General features: G+C 36.2%; 1 protein-coding gene across 50 annotated transcripts in view; it reads left to right on the forward strand.

Annotated features, from left to right (window-relative positions):
* The window catches only part of limch1b (LIM and calponin homology domains 1b), a 207,495-nt gene that overhangs the window by 168,809 nt on the left and 23,635 nt on the right, over positions 1 to 15,051 (forward strand). For 26 of the 50 annotated variants that reach the window (XR_015507245.1, XR_015507248.1, XR_015507250.1 and 23 more), the window contains 9 exons: positions 15 to 135; positions 222 to 376; positions 3,069 to 3,504; positions 9,682 to 9,927; positions 10,033 to 10,117; positions 10,205 to 10,278; positions 12,449 to 12,533; positions 12,665 to 12,739; positions 13,339 to 13,364. Coding sequence is in view for 38 of the 50 variants with exons in the window: in XM_087281245.1 (XP_087137371.1) it covers positions 15 to 135; positions 222 to 376; positions 3,069 to 3,504; positions 9,682 to 9,927; positions 10,033 to 10,117; positions 10,205 to 10,278; positions 12,449 to 12,533; positions 12,665 to 12,739; positions 13,339 to 13,364 (1,303 nt within the window). In the remaining 12 variants the exon portion in view is untranslated. The remainder of the gene's footprint in view (positions 1 to 14; positions 136 to 221; positions 377 to 3,068; positions 3,505 to 9,681; positions 9,928 to 10,032; positions 10,118 to 10,204; positions 10,279 to 12,448; positions 12,534 to 12,664; positions 12,740 to 13,338; positions 13,365 to 15,051) is intronic. The other 24 variants (XR_015507247.1, XR_015507249.1, XR_015507251.1 and 21 more) reach the window with 1 other exon arrangement.

Genomic DNA, 15,051 nt, shown 5'->3' on the forward strand with positions numbered 1-15,051 from the left:
TCTCTGTGTAACAGGAGCGTGAGCATGATTGACATGAGAAGCGAGGAAGACTTGTCACCACATAGTCAAGTTCGACACGAGCTCATGCACAACCAGTACAACAAGCTGAAAGAGGAAGAAGACCACTGGCAGGATGTAAGCGGATTCCACCATTTGTTGTGTTTTGTGTTAATTCTGGTGTTCGGATCACAGTGTGTAAGTTGTGTGCATTTGTGTGTCAGGATTTGGCCAAATGGAAGAGTCGCAGGAGGAGCGTGTCACAGGACCTGATCAAAAAAGAAGAGGAGAGGAAGATGATGGAGAGACTGCTAAGTGGAGATGGAGGATCACAGAGAAGGAAAAGCATTAAGACGTACAGAGAAATAGTAGAGGAGAAGTATGTCTGCCTTTTACACTTATGTTCTCATTATATACATCTCAACAGTGCAGGTGGCATTTGGTCATTTAAAGCAGTGTTTCTCAACCAAGTTCCTGGAGGACTACCAGCTCTGCATATTTTCCAGGTCTCCTTAACCAAACCGACCTGATTCTGATCATCAGATCATTAGCAGAGACTGAAAGCCCTGTAGTGGGTGTGACAAAGCAGATATCCAAAACATGCAGTGTTGATGGTCCTCCAGGAATGTGGTTGAGAAACATTGATTTAAAGGGACAGTTCACACAAAAATGAAAATAATTTACTTATTATTTACTCAACCTCGAGGGGTTTCAAACCTTTAGGAGTTATTTCTCCTGTTGAACACAGGATAAATGAAGAATGTTTGAAGAAAGATCTTTAGTTGTTGTTTTTTCTACTATGGAAGTCAATGGTTACAGGTTTTCAGCTTTCTTCAAAATATCTTCTCTTGTGTTCAACAGAAGAAAGAAACTTAGTTCAGAATAAGTGACGAGTGGATACAGAATGTTTTTTTGGGATGAACTATCCCTTAAAGGGCCATGAAACCCCCCTGTTTCAGCAGGGTATTTTCATACCTCTAGTTTGGAAAAAGTCAGAAAAGTGAGCGTGTATAGCTCTGTTTAGGTGGGAGTGTTAAGGGAGGGAAAGAGGGAAGGATTCTGAAAAAAAATTTTAATTTTCATTTGGGCATGCGCTGATTTTCGCCGAGGCAAAACTAACACACAGACGCAGAGGAGAAAGACAGTGACTGCGTTTAATGACAGTGACTGTGGAATGTTTGAGACCGCACGTCGTATAAGAGAAAAAAAAAAACGTCCGCATTTCTCAGTAACTTAAATGCACTCAGTGGGTAGTGTCAGAAAGCCGTGTGTGTATAGACTATCTTGTCACAAAATGCAGCGAAAATTCAACATGACGGTAATAGTTTAAAGTGTTTATTGTAGTGATATTACCATACTGTAAACTAAGTAACTTAGAAAATCATTTTGACAAAGGTATTTCTTTAAAAACAGAAAGAGTACAGCTGACGATAAGAACAAACTTTGCCTTGAATGAACAAACAAAGGGCACTGATCACACACACTTACCAAATCTGTAGAGACAGGACAATCAACATCAACTGGAGCCGAGGAGCAAATCCGGATTTCACCATTTCCAGATGCGAAAAGCTCTCGGGTAAAAATGTTCCATACAAACGGATTTGTGCCACGTGTCACGTGCACTGTTGTCCACACGTAAGTCCAGCTGTGCTCTCATAGCGGGAAAATGATAACAAAACCTTTGTTGCACCTTCTTTAAACGCAACACTGACGACCAATGTCTCCAAACAGTTCTTGTTTTTCTTTCAATTGTTTTGGTAACTCGACGTGGCGTCTCTCTGCTGTCTAAACACTGTATCAGGTAAAAACAGTCTTCGAAGCTATCATGGATATTAATGAAGTTAGAGCGCAGTAGAGCACACTAATTGGTTTGAAATAAGTCTTTCTCATAAATGAATGCAGCACACTCAGAGACGTCACAAAGTACAGACAGCCAGTCTACACGCTGGAATACATGCAAGGATCTAATCTAATGATAGTAGATAATAGTACTTATTATTGGTGAAATAAAATGCCTAGCAATAGGTGGCGTCATTTGCATGTTATTTTCCTTTCTCCACCAAGGTTATAATTTGTTTTGCGTTTTTATTACAATACTTTTTTTTAACTGGCTTTAAATTTGTTTTATTTTAGTTAATTTTATTAATGGTTTTGTTAGTTTTAATTTTAGTAGATCTTGTGTATCAGAAGTCCAGTCTTGACCAGAGCAAAGTTTAATGTTTGCACACTTTACAGTACATTATCTCTTGTGCAAACCTTATAGTAAAGCAAATAAAATAATTGTTTAAACAAACACTGAACCCAAAACCATACATATGCGTTGAATTAAAGGATAAAAAAGAAGAATTCAGAAAATGTTCAGGAAATTCAAATGAACAAGTTTTATGTTTATATAGAAAAATAAAGATAAAGACAAATAGCAGTCAAAAAGTAGCAAATATGCTGATGACACAAAAAAAGTGCAACAGTCTAACAACCATAGGCTATAAGTTATGTAGTCGTTATATATATTAACCTCACCTAATGAGAGTGGTGGGCACAATGTTTTCAGCCCATATCTGTTGTAGATTTAATTTTGGGGACCACCACTCAGAGATCATCCTCAATGGTCAGTTGTGGCCTGTATTTATTTTTAATGTATATAATTGCTCTAACGGTGTCAGAAAGTTAACCCTGGTGCTGTGTTGTTAATTTAACATGAACACACAATCCTATGAAAAAAATTGAAAGGATGATGGCTTTTTTATTTGCATGTTGTTGCTTTTGTCTATTAACTATTATTTTTATCTTTGGGTTATTGATCAATATGGTCATTCTAATAGAAATTCAATCAAATTTATTTGTCTTTTGGAAATCACCAAGCGACCCTCTGTTATTGTCTTTCCACTTTAGAAACCACTTCTCTAGACTTTTAATATTTTATTTCAGTTGGTCTTTCAATGGTTGCTGTGAGTTCTGTTTAGTTTTAGCTTTATTTTACTGTAAATCTTAATTTTATTTGAGTTAACTAAAATGTTTTTTGACCAATAGTTTTAGCTTACATTTACTAAAATAATCTTGTTCTCCACAAGGGAGCGTCGTGAACAGGAGCTGCATGACGCTTATCGAAAGGCTCGCACACCAGAGGAGGCAGCAGCTGTGCTGCATCGCTACGCCCAGCGATTCACCATCAGCGAGGCTGTTCTGGAGCGCCTCAAACTGCCAAAGCTGCTGGAGAGGAGTGTGTCGGCTGATCCCACTCGTCACTCCTCTCTCCCCATCTCCCAGGACATCTCGTCCTCTTTCAGCGCTTCCCCTAATGTGCTGCAGTACCTAAGGCAGCAGTCTCTTCCCGCAGCTAAGTTCACATCCATGGTCGAGGCAAGGGTGACGGGATACAGCCCAGAAAAGGGAATTGTGGGAGATGCAGAGTGTGTCTCAGATCCATCTCGCTCACATGGGCCATCACTGGGTCCGAAACCTTACAGACAGAGCAGAGCTGCCACTGCTGGGATGAGAACAGTAAAGGTACAGACATTACACAACTCAACATTTCTTCTTGTAGAGTTAAAACTGATATATTTAAAGCAAGGGTTCTCAACTCCTGCCCTTGAGGTCCACCTTCCTACAGAGTTTAGCGCTAATTTTAATAAAAACAAAGTTGTTGAAGCTAATCAAGTTATTTACTGTAGGGATTACTTGTGCTTTCAATTCTGTCACAGATGAGCTAAAAGTCTAAATGCTGTTTTTGATGGTCATTTAGATTTTAAGGGTTTGCTAGTAAAACAATTTGAGAAGTGTTTCCTTTGGAAGGTTTTGTGTACAGATGGCAACTTTGTCAAAATGACCCATGTCCACACAGATTTGTGAAAATGACTAAAAAAGGTATTATGCACATCAGCCCAGTTGTTCCCTACAAAGGCAAAGTGAAGTGACTACTCAAACACTGAAACCTTTAAACCTTTGACGCTACATAGTTTAAAATGTTGTGAGTAGATAATTTTTCTGTACTGGGAGAAACTAGAACTAGTAAACTATATCACAAAATAGGGTAGATGTCAAAGTTTGTTTCAGACCTTAACTCAGTTTTGACCAAATCTGTAATTACTGTGCTTTGCATTTGGATGGCAGAGTCACTTTTTAAAGCTAAAATAATGGGTGGAACATCCTACTGGCTTGTGGAATAGACAGACTTACAGTGTTAGCTAAAAACTGTATTGTTTCAATAAATTGCACTCTGATACTCTTTTTCAAACGTTTGTTTTCAGGCATCTAAGCAGACCCCTAATTGTGTATTTTAACTGCCAAAACACATCTTTGACCCAAGTATTTTGCTTTTGGTACAATTTCACTAATTAGCAGTAGAGGAAAGAGTACTGAAAAAGCATTCTTAAGTAAAAGTACCATTACTTGCCTAAAAATGTAGTGTGCGTTGAGTGAAAATACCTGTTGTAAATATAACTCAAAGTAGGAGTAAAAAGTAGCAATTTTTAAAGTACTCATGAGTAGTGAGTAGTGAGTATTATGCTGTTAAAAATTTGATGCATTTACATGTAATTTGTGGATGTGTGTGTAGACGTAACATTCTGTAGATGCATTTAGTTAGGTTGTGATGTCAGGTGACCAAAATTCAATTTCTAGCCAGTGTCTAGGGAAAACATTATTTTGATGTCCAATAATGACATCAAAAGATGTTGATATTTGGTTGATTTTAGGTTGTTAAAAAGTGACCAAAATCCAATGTCAAGCCAACATCTTAAACCAACATCCTATTGATGTCAAATACTGACATTTATTCATCAGTTATGACAATCAAAATTCAACGTCTGTCTGATAGATATCATAGTGGTAACATTGACACAACGTCAAGCTGTAACATCATTAAACGTTGATATTTGGTTGGTTTTAGGTTGGACATTGGACATTGACATTGGGCTGACGTTGAGTTCTGTTATAAGCCCAATTTTCATTTCCAAACAAAATGCAGCGTCTCCAAGACGTTAGGGTACAATTTCAATCTGACGGCATGTTGACGTCTTGTACCTGCTGGGTATTTAAGGCCATTTTGGTCATCATACTGTAAATATCCATCATCTTCTCATTAGTAACATGCATCTAAACCAGGGGTGCCCATACTCGGTCCTGAAGGGCCGGTGTCCTGCAAAGTTTAGTTCCAATCCCAATTAGACGCACCTGGGCTAGCCAATCAATCTTATACTAGGCTTTCTAAAAACATCCGTGCAGGTGTGTTGAGGCAAGTTGGAGCTAAAATCTGCAGGACATCGGCCCTCCAGGACTGTGTTTAGGCATCCCTGATTTAAACAGTCTCTGGGTCAATGCGTGCAAAGATTTTGAACATCTTCTTGGACACTTAATGCTTCCAAACAGTTTGCTGCAATGTAAAGTGCACATGTCTTGAAATAGTTCATTATGATGCAATTTACCTTCTATGTGTGATTTGATTGGACAGGAATTACAGGACTGATTTTTCTAATTCCCATAAACAAGAAATAATAAAGTAGTGACTGTAGTTTGAAGAAAAGTTGTGAGAGTAAAAGTACAGATACTGCACTAAATGTACTCAAGGGAAAGTAAAAGTCCACATTTTTAAAACTACTATTATGTGATTGTATTGTATTGCAATATGGAGCAAATAAGCATTGATGTCAAAAGTAAATCACCGAATACTTGAAAATGAAATTATTTACTGACAATAATTCTATATGGTTACAACTGAATTTATTACAAATAACTGTAAAATGAGAAAATTTGAAATGATAAAAACATGATATTAATTGCTTAAATGTAAAAATAAAGTTACCTAAGAAAGAGAGAGACAGGGGGAGGGAGAGAGAGACAAAGAGAGTAAGTAGGCCTCGAAGAGACAGAGAAGATAGACTCCAGATCAGGAGAGGGAGTCACTATGGACCGTCTTTGGTGAAAAAGACATGTTTTGTCATATAAACATATGCATATGATAATTTAGACTCTTGCAAAGGTATCCTCTTTTTTGTGTGTCTGCACTGGAGGAACAGCGATAGATTTTAACATTAAAAACAGCATTTGGAGGAAGTAAGTTACCTGGGGTCTTACCCAGCACAATATGAACTACCAGGAAATACCAACACAATCTCACGGAAATTCATACGTTTTTGATTTAGGGGCTAATTTGTATGAATTCATACAATCTCATTCATACAGTTTAGTTCGATTTGCTCATCCCCTAATGGCAGTTGGTTTTAGTGGCAGGGTTGGGTACCTCTTTTTTAAAATCATACACTTTTATATGACTGAACTCGTACAAATTCATTTGAATTAGCCACTAAACTGACAAAGCATAATATACTTACATTTCCCTGTGAGAGTAGGTTGGAAAATACATACATGCCATATGAAACACTGACAACACTCTATTTTAAAGTTTTACAGTACATAAACATACCGAAAGCTAATATTAGCGGCAGTTACCTTTGGCACTGTTCTGTTCTCAGCCTTGATGATATATATCAAGCGACTTTGCTGTCATACTGTCAATGATTTAGTTTTCTTTTTTACTCTTTCAGTCACATGACTTACACTGTCTACATTGCTTCTCTGTTATTACATAACCCATGTCACACAACAAAAACATAGCTTTGATTATGGTGTCGAGTTCTGCCCTAGATGTTTCTGTTGACTATCATCCATTACTTAAGAGATCCTGCCGATAGAGTGGAATATTTAGTTCTCAGGGGATCGGTCTGGTGGCTAGTTTCCATAACTATAAAGTGTGAACATCGATTTGTCCACTAATGGTGTTAGTAAAGCACGAAATCAAGTCAGCTGCGTAAACCTTCAGATGTAGGCCTAGATTTCTTCAAGCAGGTGAGATTGATCAGTGTCGGAGCTAAACTCTACAGAAAAAGTGGATCTCTAAGGTCAGAGTTGATATTTATTTAATTTGCAGCAAGTAAAAAAAGCTCATCATAAACACCCTGTCTACTTACAAGATAGTACCTAATTTCTCTTGTACCTAGTTTGTCTTTCTCATACTGCTATGAATTTAAATGAAGAGAAAATAGAGACAATGCATGTTTTTATTTATTTATATTATTTTTTGTCTGAGAAAAAGAAAAGTCACTCTTGTCTAGAGTTTCAGAGGACACCAGAAATTTGCAAAAAGCCTACAATACAAATTTCAATATGGAAATGTCTCAACAAATTAGGCCAAATAATCTGAGCAGTGCTATCCACATCAATCTTGCTGTTTAAATCTCAAACTGCTCTGTCAAATATTTGTTTCCTTTAAAGGAAACATCTAAAATGATATTGAAATCACATTTGTAAGATCTCAATTATGTCTTAAAGGGCAGACTCAGAGCAATATAACTACTTGAGCCACATGTACTCTGCCACACCACCCACACTAAGCTGCAACCTCCTGGATAATTAATGCTGTATATTCTCCGTTAGCATAGTGTTTCAGAACGCGTCAACAATGGCAGATGTTTCCCTCTGCTGGCTGGAATGGGTGTTAACAGTTAAAGTGGGCATTTGTTGAATGGGTGCTAGTGTTCAGTAGGTATGAGTGTGTGTTTGTGAATGGGTCCTTTCTGTGTGAAGTGCTCCATACGAAGACAAAAACTCTCACACAGAGCAGATCGGCCCATTTAAAACACACACACACACACACACGCACGCACGCACACACACACACACACACACACACACACACACACACACACACACATGCAGATGTATACAAGAGTGAGTAAACCTGTTGTAACTTGGAACTGTTAAGTTGACTTTACTTTATGTACATAGTTCATTTACTTAATAGTTTTAAGGCAACAGGTTTACTCATTTTTTCAAAGTAAAGTCTACTAATTGCTTATTACAGTGTATGTTTGTTTTTCCGTCATGGTAGAAAGTTTTCTATGATTTATGCTCACATAAAAATATGTCTTGCTTTTAAAATCCTTTATGCACTACCTGTATGTTGTTTTTGCTGGTTTTTATTATATTTTAGTATCATGGACTAGCTTTTTTTAGTAGTTGGGATTTTTGGGGGGAAAATTACTTTCTATTTGTATTTCTTCTCTTTTATTTTCTCTTATTTTATTTTGTTTAATAGTTTATCTTACCTAAATGGAATAATTCAAGATGTACTTAATTAAAACATGTATACATATGCACTAATCGGCCACTTTATTAGGTACAGCTTAATTGTACCAGGGGGAGCCGTTTTTGCCTTCAGAACTGCCTTAATCCTTCGTGGCATAGATTCAATGAGGTACTGGAAATATTCCTCCAAGATTTTGGTCCATATTGACATGATAGCATCATGCAGTTGTTGCAGATTTGTCAGATGCACATCCATGATGCGAATATCCCATTCCACCACATACCAAAAGTGCTCTATTGGATTGAGATTTGGTGACTGTGGAGGCCATTTAAGTACAGTGAACTCATTGTCATGTTCAAGAATGCTGTCTGAGATGTTTCGCGATTTATGACATGGTGCGTTATCTTGTTGGAAGTAGCCCCCCGAGAAGATGGATATAGTGTGGTCATAAAGTTGTGGACATGGTCAGCAACAATACTCTGGTAGGCAGGTGTGGCATTGACACAATGCTCAAGTGGTACTAATATGCCCAAAGTGTGCCAAGAAAATATCTTCCACATCATTACACCACCACCAGCCTGAACAGTTGATACAAGGCAGGATGGATCCATGCTTTCATGTTGTTGTTGTCAAATTCTGATCCTACCATTCGAATATCGCAGCAGAAATGGAGACTCATCATACCAGGCAATGTTTTTCCAATCTTCTATTGTACAATTTTGGTGAGCCTGTGCAAATCGTAGCTAATCAGTAATCAGTTTCCTGTTCTTATATGACAATAGTGGCACCCGGTGTGGTCTTCTGCGGCTGTAGCTCATCCGCTTCAGGGTTGGCTGTGTTGTGCGTTCAGATATGCTCTTCTGCAGTCTGGCTATTCTCATCTGACCTGTGGCAGCAACAAGGCATTTGCACCCACAGAACTGCCGCTAACTGCATATATTATTGGATTATTCTCTGCAAACCCTAGAGATGGTTGTGCATGAAAATCCCAGTAGATTTGCAGTTTCTGAAGTACTCAGACCAGCCCATCTGACTCCAACAACCATGCCACAATCAAAGTCACTTAAATCACCTTTCTTCCCCATTCTGTTGCTCAGTTTGAACTGCAGCAGATCGTCTTGACCATGTCTACATACCTAAATGCATTGAGTTGCTGCCATGTGATTGGCTGACAAGAAATTTGCATTAATAAGCAGTTGGGTCGGTGAACCTAATAAAGTGGCCAGTGAGTTTATATATATTTAGACCTCAAATGCAGTGACATCTAGAGATGTAGATGTAGCATCAGCATTATTATTAAAATAATAGAGTTTATCCAGAATAGGTGAGTAGTATTAGATGACCACATGCTCTTGTGAGGTCATGTAAAGTAAAACAAGTTTTATTATGTTAGTACATGTTTATCACATATTGGTTATTAAGTTTTTAAACTTTCAACAATACACACATAATGTAGCTAAAATGTGCTCCTTTATTATTACACACGCTGTTGCTTCTCAACTAAATACAAAAATGTTTTTTTTTTTTTTGAAGATGAAACAAAGTTACTTACTAAGGAAACAAGAGAAATGAATGTTTATGCTGAATTTTAAATGTCTCAGTTGGATGAAAGAGTGCGAGTGAATGGGGAAAGGGAAGATGACGGCCTCGGCATTGAGAAGACAGGACCACAGAGAAACAAAGCAGAGGAAGAAGATTCTTCTCATCTACAGTTCTTCTCATCTTCCTACCAGCACACAGACTCAGACATGACAGATAGTGAAGTCTCTGTAGTTCAGCCCACGGTCCACATGCTCTCATCCACACGCACAGCAGAGAGCCCAGAGAAACACAGAGATACTACAGAGGTCAGTATGTGCTGTTACAAGCAAAAGAAAACAGAGTTTACATTCAAAATACAGTTGTAGCTGAGTCGATTCTAAAAACATCTGTAAACCGTCTATATTGTACAGATTGAAGGACGGACGGTCCCGCAGGTCGGAGATGTCCCTGAATTCCCAAAAGTGTTGGAGATAAATCCAGATGAGACTGTTACAGGTTGGTCTGCTTTTATTTGATTATTATCTCAGTTTTTTGATTCCTTGTGCTCATCATATTCTTTTGTAATTGTTCTTCCCCATGTAGATCAAGAGAAGACACATGAGAGGGGTATGAGTGACTCTCTACACGACGTGATTCAAATGGAGATTTCTGCACAGGTTAGTTTATATGTAAATTCTGTGGTAGTTTTGCTTACTGTACTGTATATAAAAATGTACAGGAAAAAGTTCTTATGTACGTAAATACAGAATTGGCTAGTAACCTATAGTAAACTCATTCATTTATTTATATTCGGCTTAGTCCCTTTATTAATCTGGGGCCGCCACAGCGGAATGAACTGCCAACTTATCCAGCACATGTTTTATGCAGCAGATGCCCTTCCAGCCACAACCCATCACTGGGAAACACAAACACTCATTTACACTCATACACTACGGTCATTTTTAGCTTACCCAATTCACCTGTTCCACATGTCTTTGGACTTGTGCGGGAAACCAAAGCACCTAGAGGAAACCCACGCGAACACGGGGAGAACATGCAAACTCCAGACAGAAATGCTTACTGATTCAGCCGACGCTCGAACCAGCGACCTTCTTGCTGTGAGGAGAACGTGCTACTCACTGCGCCTCCACGTCACCCTTGTAGTAAACTACTTCTTAAACATATTGTAATCAGTTACTACAGTTACTTATATATTACAAATTATTTAAACCAGTGGTATATCCAGTACTTTTTTGTACATACAACTGAAGTCAGAATTATTAGCCCCCCTGAATTATTAGCCCCACTGTTTCTTTTTTTTTCCCCAATTTCTGTTTAATGGAGAGAAGATTTCTTCAACACATTTCTAAACGTAATAATTTTAATAACTCATTTCTAATAACTGATTTATTTTATCATTGCCATGATGACAGTAGATAATATTGGACTAGATATTTTACAAGACACTTCTATACAGCTTAAATTGACATTTAAAGGCTTAACTAGGTTAATTAGGTTAACTAGGCAGGTTAGGGTAATTAGGCAAGTTATTGTACCATGATGGTTTGTTCTGTAGACTAAAAAATATAGCTTGAAGGGGCGAATAATTTTATCCTTAAAATGGTTTTTAAACAATTAAAAACTGCTTTTACTCTAGCCGAAATATAACAAATAAGACTTTCTCCAGAATAAAAAAATAAATATTATCAGACATAGTGTGTAAATTTCCTTGCTCTGTTAAACATTCATTCATTCATTTTCTTGTTGGCTTAGTCCCTTTATTAATCCAGGGTCGCCACAGCGGAATTAACTGCCTCTGTTAAACATCATTTGGGGGATATTTTTAAAAAGAATAAATAATTCCAAGGGGGACAATAATTCTGACTTCAACTGTACCTGTACACATTAAAATTAAAAGACACAGGCAATTGACAGACTTAACATTCTCTAAACTGTAAGTGCAAATCTCAAAACAGTTTGCTGAAACTTTAGAACTTTATTGCACGCCTGCAAAATGTAGTTACTCCCCCAAAACATTTCATTCATGCTTCAAAACCTAGATATCATGTCAGTCATTTGGCCAAGGCCACCAAAACATAAAGTGTGTTTGTCATTGTTTGAGCCACACAGCTCAAAATGATTACTTGCTTTTTCACCATGACAGTCAACCATGGAAATTAAAGTTTTAAAACATCTGATATTTATTTAGAAGAGTCAATAGTACATAGACAAAAAGAACATTTACATTTATTTGTGTACAAATGTATTACATACAAAGTGCAATCTTGCTTGTCCAGTTACTGTATTGTATATTTCATATTTCGTATGTTACCACAAATACACACAAAATACTACAAAATATTATTCATGAAACAAATTCTTCTTGGTGGACATTCTGTCACTCTTGTTGGTTTTGCCGACATCACAAACAATGTCAATATCTGATATTTATGGTGTAAACGTGTGTATACAAATGTTTAATAATTGAGTGGATTGTTTTGAGTGTGTAAAATGAAAAACACTATGAAAAATGATTGATGGTTGTGAGGAGTTTGACAGTTTAAATGAGAACTGACTCATCAGTTTTGATCAACAAGCCATATGCAATTCGTTTTTGTCCAAACTACAGATAGTTGTTTGCACACATGTGGCAAAGCAGTTGCAATTTAAACCAATAAGAAATGACAATCAGATGTGAACAATAAGCTAATTCTTCAAAGATTTAAACTTATTGTTTTGAAAAACAAAAACTTCAATGGAGAATTGAGTTAAAACAATTGATAAAAACTGTAGTTGATTTTATTTTCTGTATGTGTTTGAATTTAACTTCTTTGAATTTGGTTTTAGGTCAGTGAACTAACAGCTGAGATCCCACAGAAATCAACAAATGAGCCTGAATCATCCAGACCCGAATCATACAGAACCAAAGCAGGTGAGTGTTATTCAACACTAGCTATAACCAATATTTTTCATCCTGAAGTTCATTTCTCCCATTAGATATTACATACAACTAAAAGCCAAAGGTAAACTCTCATTTCTTCCCATTTTTGGGTCATTGTTTAGAGTTGGCTGTCAGTGCTCAGTTAACATCGTTGTCAAGTAATCCTAAATTGCGCAGAGATTTCTTCGCCCCATCAGGTAAAGAGCTTACCAGTTGAGTCCCGTCTAATGGAGTCCCCCATTGGCCGCAAGCCAGACTAATTCATGACTGTTATTATTGTCTAACCTCACATAACCCATTGTTACAGTATGTTATGTCACACAACCTCTGAGAGACATGAACATATTAATTCTCATGGTGGGAAATAAATAAGGAAATGTCTGTAATTCTTCATTATATAAGCAAGTAGCTAGATTAATAATATTGACCTTTTATGTTTTTGTGTATTTTTATTTTTATTTTAATGTTTTGCTTAAATGTCTGTTCAAAGTACAATTGTATTGCACTGAATTCATTTTTTGTTTTCTCACTGAATTGTCTAGTGTTGGGTGTAATGTTACTCTTTTACAAAGTCTAGATTAAACTTTATAATAACATAACAGTTAAGATAATTGAGTAATTATTTGATTGTTTTTATGTTTTTAGTTTACATTTGACAGCCAGTCCCCACTTTTTGAGTAATTTGCTTTTAAGCAAAATAATAATAATAATAATAATAATAATAATAATAAAATGAATCATTAATGAAATTGCTGAAAGTATAGGTCTAAAAACATGCTTTGCTTTCATTTTCCAGATATGGCTGAGAAGGCTCATGAAAATGTAAGTAATGACATTACATTTATTGATCTGTCAATCTTTTTTTTCTTCTTTCCTCATCCTTGAATCTTCTTCAGTTTGTTTCTGATGTTTTGTCATCTGGTTTTATTTTATTATTTTTCTGCTTATTAATATTTAAAGTAGTTAAGTGGTCATTAAGTAAGTGGTTAAGTTTAGGTATGGGATAGGATTAAGGGATTCAGAATATGTTCATGTAGAATAACGTCTTAATATGTGATTTATAAATCCTAATAATCTTTAATGAAATAATACTAAATGATATAAGTCATAAACATAATATAAATCACATTAATCAGTCTATTCATTATGCAAGCTACTAAGCAACTACACTTTAAAAAATAGGTCTAACAAATAAGATTATTTATGTATTTTGATTGCATATAAAATTTCTATCCCTTTGGATTACATACTTTTAAGGTAATTGAACTAAATAAACTTTGTGATTGATTTTGTTAGTTAAACATAAATGAACAAATAAAACAATATTTATGTAATAATATCAATGGTTTAAAATGTTTCTTATTAATTCATCTATTGTGAAAGTATGAAGCTGCATTCATTTTGCCCCTAAATATTAAGTAAACCAAACTCATAGAATTTAAAGATTGATTCTGAGGAATCTGACAACATATATTTCAAAAGCTGACAAATTGAATAAAATCAAAAGGTTACAAACAGTTAATGATAAATTCATCGTCATTTGTTTTTGTGTGTGTAGTTGTGTAGTTAAAAGTGCTGATTTGTGAAAATAATACTTGTCAAAATACAATGACATACTATACTTACTCCTGCCGGATCTAACATTCAGAGATTCACTGTTACCAAGGAACAATAAACTAGGCTGGTGAGTTTCTGACAGCAAGCTTTAGATGTATTTAATGCATAAAGGTCAATAATGTTCATGATACAGGAAGATTTGTTCAGAGTCATCTTTTACATAATTTTAATGCCTGATATGAATTTTTGAAGGTGCCTTTGTCATAAACTAAAAACAGAATTCAAGTGTGAGTTATTTTTTTGTATGCTGTAGATGAAGGCAGTGCAAATAATGATATTAAGTTCTCCAGGACGGCCGAAATCTATCGATGAAGCCAGTTCAGATAGTAATTCAGTAAGAGTTCCAGAAACTCCAAACTCGATTAACAAGAATGTGACCTGACAAACTTGACTCCTGAATAAAATTCCTGATAAACACAGACGGTAACATGAACAGCAACTGACTGATAACCAGCTACTGAAACACCAGCTATATACTTTATATACACAAGCTATAGCTGTAGCATGCTGATTACAAGTCAGCAGACTCACAAGCATGCTGCCAGTAAAAAGGTAAACACTGACACTCCCACACCTGCATGCTACAACAAGCACACAAGACCAAATGAGCTCACAGATCATGGACTAAATAGAAGGTATTTTGCTTAGGAAAGTGCAAAAAATTCTCCAGAATCCATAGGCATGTTCTCGTAAACCACCGTAACCACAGCTATGTCATACCCATGTGATCATACAAAATGCTTTCATTGGAAACCACCAAAACCAGTACACAAACACATTCACACAGCATGGTGTACTCTAAAATACACACATGTAAAATAATCATACTTTAGTTGTCACAAATATTTGAAGTTAAGTAGAAGCAACACAGATTAACTTAGTTGGCTCCTGA

This window comes from Danio rerio, chromosome 14, assembly GCF_052040795.2.
Source record: "Danio rerio strain M-AB ecotype USA chromosome 14, GRCz13ab, whole genome shotgun sequence".
NCBI lineage: Eukaryota > Metazoa > Chordata > Actinopteri > Cypriniformes > Danionidae > Danio > Danio rerio.